The 5,398-nt window shown below is 44.1% G+C and overlaps 1 protein-coding gene across 8 annotated transcripts; it reads right to left on the bottom strand.

Annotated features, from left to right (window-relative positions):
• Positions 1-1,230: 1,230 nt before the first annotated feature.
• On the bottom strand, positions 1,231-4,341 carry LOC308692916 (uncharacterized protein). 8 transcript variants are annotated; one of them, XM_081369477.1, is made up of 5 exons: positions 3,962-4,302; positions 3,031-3,162; positions 2,628-2,765; positions 1,548-2,372; positions 1,231-1,460 (listed from the first exon to the last, which is right to left on the bottom strand). In XM_081369477.1, exons 1-5 carry the CDS (start codon positions 4,044-4,046, stop codon positions 1,306-1,308), a joined length of 1,335 nt encoding a protein of 444 aa, XP_081225603.1. In that variant the 5' UTR covers positions 4,047-4,302; the 3' UTR covers positions 1,231-1,305. The 8 variants fall into 8 exon arrangements, with proteins under 8 accessions (XP_081225603.1, XP_081225606.1, XP_081225604.1 ...); XM_081369480.1 differs by having other exon boundaries at positions 1,548-2,306; positions 3,962-4,287; XM_081369478.1 differs by having other exon boundaries at positions 1,231-2,273; positions 3,962-4,341.
• Positions 4,342-5,398: the final 1,057 nt, after the last annotated feature.

Below are 5,398 nucleotides of genomic sequence, written 5' to 3'. Positions count from 1 at the left end.
CTGAGAATGGTCTGGCTTTAACCAGGCTAGGAGATCGCCAACAAATGCCCGAAATCATAGGCTAATCGGTGCTCGTTCACACGAGTGAAATTCACGCAGTGTGAATTATCAACGACGCGATCTGAGAGAATCGCAGATGAGTTGGCGACGCCCGTGAGATATTTGGCATGTTAAATATGTGGATCTGTCTGCGATTCAAAATCCTGCTGTGGTAATGTGTTCTGACTGAAAACTACAGGACAGCGGGATGTTCGGGGAAGAGTTATAGACCAGAATATCAGTATTTTAACAGAAACAAAGCACAAACATTTGCTTGACCAGCAGCAACAGTAGCACATTGTAAAATGATTTATTTGCCCCCAACTCTCTTTGCACGTACAGACAATTTGGATTGCAAATCTTCTTGCAGGCTATCATTTTTAATAACTATTTAAGTCTCAAGTGAGAACTCCAGTCTTACACACGCGTGATCTTGCGTTATTTCCATATCACTTCTCGCGTGGGTTTGCTTGTGAAATGCAGTTTGCAGACCAGTCAGCGATTCTTTCTTTTGTATAGTCATGCAGTGTGAAACTGTCGTCGGTGCATCGTGCAGTGTGCACACAGCAGCAACTGAACGTTACCCCAGATAGTCATGCAGTGTGAAAAGATCAGTGACCTGACTACTTTGAAAATTGTGCAGTGTGAACTCAGCATTACAGGCATTCAGAACTCATTTGGTCACAGGTAACTAAAGGGATCATCTGTTAATAGGCTTGAAGTTGCAACTTCCTAAAATGACCACTAGAAGACACAATTTCACTAAAATGCTTCAGAATGCAGAAGACTATTGGTCAATAGGCAGTACTGGTTGAAACTTCACATCCTATAGCAATCAATAGAATTCTTCGTCCAATCATGGCATTTGGATTCAGACGTTTCCATGTCAACACCGAAATTAATCTGAATCAGTCAGGTGGTACAACTAGAGCACTGCAAGTTGTTTACGTTCATTATCACTGTAATGTTATGCATTTTAGACATGAGTCAATTTAGTGCAGTCTTTCATCTTGTGAGACTTTACAGACTCTGCTGTGTGTTCAAGCGTTTTGAAGGTGGCGTGGCTTTGTAGGGTGGGATTTCATGCATTGATTCCAGTGAGCCATTATGTGAGAGAACAGCCAAACTAACACTGGAATACAAAAATCTAATTCCTTGTTTTCCCACTTAAAAAAAAAAAAGAGAGGAAAATGGTCTTACAAGTGTGAGATTTATTTGGTGACAAACAGGGAAAACACCATATATCCAATGGTTAAATCAGCACAGTTAACTGCATGCATAGCCACATTGGCCATAAGGGTAAGTTGACTTTGGCGGTTCGGCTGCAGGCTTCATTGGAGGCTTGGGCGGTTCGGCTGCAGGCTTCATTGGAGGCTTGGGCGGTTCGGCTGCAGGCTTCATTGGAGGCTTGGGCGGTTCGGCTGCAGGCTTCATTGGAGGCTTGGGCGGTTCGGCTGCAGGCTTCACAGGAGGCTTCGGAGGTTCGGCTGCAGGCTTCGGAGGTTCGCCCGCAGGCTTCATTGGAGGCTTGGGCGGTTCGGCCGCAGGCTTCATTGGAGGCTTGGGCGGTTCGGCCGCAGGCTTCACAGGAGGCTTCGGGGGTTCGGCCGCAGGCTTCACAGGAGGCTTCGGGGGTTCGGCCGCAGGCTTCACTGGAGGCTTCGGGGGTTCGGCCGCAGGCTTCACAGGAGGCTTCGGGGGTTCGGCCGCAGGCTTCACAGGAGGCTTCGGGGGTTCCACTGCAGGCGTCACTGGCAGTTCGTCTGAAGGCTCTGGCTCAGCAGGTTCGGTAGAAGGCTCCGGCTCCGGCTCTTCGGTAGAAGGCTCCGGCTCTTCGGTAGAAGGCTCCGGCTCTTCGGTAGAAGGCTCCGGCTCTTCGGTAGAAGGCTCCGGCTCTTCGGTAGAAGGCTTTCCTGGAGGTTCGGCTGCAGGCTTTCCTGGAGGCTTTGGTGGTTCGGCTGCAGGCTTTCCTGGAGGCTTTGGTGGTTCGACAGCAGGCTTTCCTGGAGGCTTTGGTGGTTCGACTGCAGGCTTTCCTGGAGGCTTTGGTGGTTCGGCTGCAGGCTTTCCTGGAGGCTTTGGTGGTTCGACAGCAGGCTTTCCTGGAGGCTTTGGTGGTTCGACGGCAGGCTTTCCTGGAGGCTTTGGTGGTTCGACGGCAGGCTTTCCTGGAGGCTTTGGTGGTTCGGCTGCAGGCTTTCCTGGAGGCTTTGGTGGTTCGACGGCAGGCTTTCCTGGAGGCTTTGGTGGTTCGACGGCAGGCTTTCCTGGAGGCTTTGGTGGTTCGACTGCAGGCTTTCCTGGAGGCTTTGGTGGTTCGGCTGCAGGCTTTCCTGGATGGATCCAGATAGTCAACTTTAGTCAGTCTGTTTAGTGGCATTCAGTCTCAGATACAGCACAAAACCCAAATACCAAGTTTTATTCCTCTTAATTATTAATCATGAGTGTATTAATTAATCGTATGAATTAATTTTGTAAAGCCATCCTGTGCTTTAAACCGTGCTATTGGCTGAATACTTTACATTGAGAACGATTAATTATAAAACAAGACAAAATGAAACGAAGCTGACCCAAACACTAACAAATACCTGCAAATGGATTCATACACTGATGTCCACATCCATTGCAGCAGCATTTCTCATTGTTCGGACAGTCACTGTCATAGGAACACAACTCTGCACACATTCCTGCTCCAAAATTTGTGCTTGGACACTCCCCTGGCTTTGCTGTTACAGAGACACATGACAGAGAAACTACATCACTGAATACTGAATGTCTCATACACTGTATGAAAAAGAGAAAAAAAAAAATCGTAGGAGGGTTTACCGGAATATTCAGTCCATCTACTTCATAGTTTCACGTTTAGTTCAATGTGTTACTTGCGGTTTCTTTGCAATTATTTGTGAAACTTACTAGCAATTCCTCAGAAGACATTTTTTCAGCGTTTTTTTTCTGGAAGACGTATAGCATGCATCAATAATTAAAACTCACTGAAAACAGGCGGCACACACGCGGACCCACAGGGAAATTGACAGCATTTGTGTCCTCCAGAGCAGTCTCTATCAGAAGTGCACCCTCGTCGGGAGGGCACGACCGTCAGCGTCGCCGGACACTGACCAGACACTACAGGAGAGGATTCAAGAGGATCATTAGGGGAGACCAGGAAGTGCTGTAATAGTTCGCTTCAGCATTTGCAAGTCAGGGGTTTTGCAATGAGTCTCCCTTTATAATATTCAAACATTTATCTGCTTCAATTCAAGTAGCTTAGAAATCTACCATTTTTCACTAAACGGCATCAATCGGTTTCAAAGACTGAGAGTGCAGTTACAACCTACCCCACTAGTGATATTAACTGATGTCCATGCTTTCTATCAGTCTTTCTATGTTGTATACAAATTTACTGGTGTACATCTTCAAAAATGCCATCCCCATGACCACCCTCATTTTCCTTTTAAGCATTTTAATAAGCTACTCAACAGAAAATAAAACAAATATAGTTCTAAACCCACTATATATGTAAAATGCAGAGTTATCGGTTAGAATTAGCTCCCCACGTTATATTGTAGGCTTATGCATTTCTTAAAACAAAAAAGCTTTAGGCAAAAGTTTCAACTCAGGATTGATACAGTCCGGTAACAATTTTGCAGCCATATTATAACACTAATGTTTGTGTTTAACAGTAAACAAAAAAGCCTATTAGTGATTATATGGGTTTTAGTTGTACAATGAAAAATGCAGAAACTTATGATAGTTTGCATATTTATACTTTGCTTATTAACACTAAACCAACATACAAAGATGAACTTCCACTTGACATATGTACTGTATTTTTGTAAGCAGATGTGTCTGAAATCAAATTTTGTAAGGCACTTTATTTATGCACTTCTTCGGGCTGCGTAATGAAGCTAAAAGAACTTCTCACCTAGGACTCCAGCGTCTGTTGTGCTCAAACAAGCAGACAGACACAATAAAACAGCACTAAACGAGCAGTACACTTGAGCTGTCATCCTCTTGACCTGCAATCTCAAAATCAACTCTGCTCGAAGATGCACTGAATTACTGAGTCAGGAGGGGCGGACAGCAAGGACCACAAAACTACAAAGAAAAATCCCTGTTGCTGCATCAAAACATCAGCTGAGTCCCACAACAAACGCTATCAAAAGAGTTCAAAACACTTTTTGAAAATGCGTTTTTAAAGATCCAATTGGGGGTCTGGGTAATTCCAACCCTAATGAAAATCACTTGCCTGTAGTTTTCTCATATAGCCTAATCGTGAAGACCTTGATTAGCTTGTTCAGGTGTGTTTGATTAGGGTTGGATGTCGCAATAATTACCGTAATTAGGAGATGATTGATTGTTTTTATGGCAACACTATCAACGGCAAATGAATCTGCAGTGGTCAGGTGGTACAGCGATCACGTGGTACAAGTCGGAGTTCTACCACAAGTTACAAGTTATAATTATGACTAAACTCCTACACCTAAACTCTCCAGGAAATGGATCTCTACTGGAGACTGGCATAAATCTGCATTGATCATCAAGAAACACAGGGGCATGTCTAGAATTTGAATCTGAATTTTTTATTTGCTGATTGATTTGCGATGTGAATCCATGCAAGTAATTATGAATGAAAACAATGTTTCCAGCCACTGTAGTGAATATAGGGGAATACACAGCCACGGTTATATCATAGCCAATTTAATATTGGATGGTTTCATATGGATTGCATAATCAGATAATATCGTGACCGAGGCAAGTAGCCTATAGAGTTTTGGTTCATTTCTGTGACGAGACGGCAGAAAGCGCACCCTGTTTGTTTTCTTTATTTTACAAAAGCACAACATTTAATTGTTATTGTGAGTGTACATAAATAAAAGTTTGTTCGCGTTTGTCGAACGCTAATTTAACATGCCCGAAATAAAATCAGATTTTAGAAGAATTTGTAGCACCACTCGGACAGGTGTGCCAAAACACTTATTTATAAACTAACAATGTCTTCACCTACACAAAAACCTGCTCACTTCAGGCTTGAAAAGAAATGTGGGTTGCCCAATTTTCCGTGTTAGAGAAAAGAGCAGCTCGTACAAAGCTCCTGGATGTCACAATTCCTGTCGCAAATAGACAAAGTGACACGAAGGAGCCACGTAGTCGGCAGGATTCGAACCTGCGCGGAGAGACCCCAATGGTTTTCGAGTCCATCGCCTTAACCTCTCAGCCATGACTACTCCCGCCAGTGAGTCACATGCTATTTTCATTTCTGGATTTGAGCATCAAAGAACACAGGGGCCAACTATCAATGTGGATCAATGTGAGCAGCAGAGGATCAACCCGGCGAAAATATTGTGTTGGCAAAAAGGAG

Source organism: Scardinius erythrophthalmus (assembly GCF_964197995.2).
Source record: "Scardinius erythrophthalmus genome assembly, chromosome: 6".
Classification (NCBI taxonomy): Eukaryota; Metazoa; Chordata; class Actinopteri; order Cypriniformes; family Leuciscidae; genus Scardinius; species Scardinius erythrophthalmus.
This window is presented reverse-complemented; position numbering and strand designations above follow the sequence as displayed.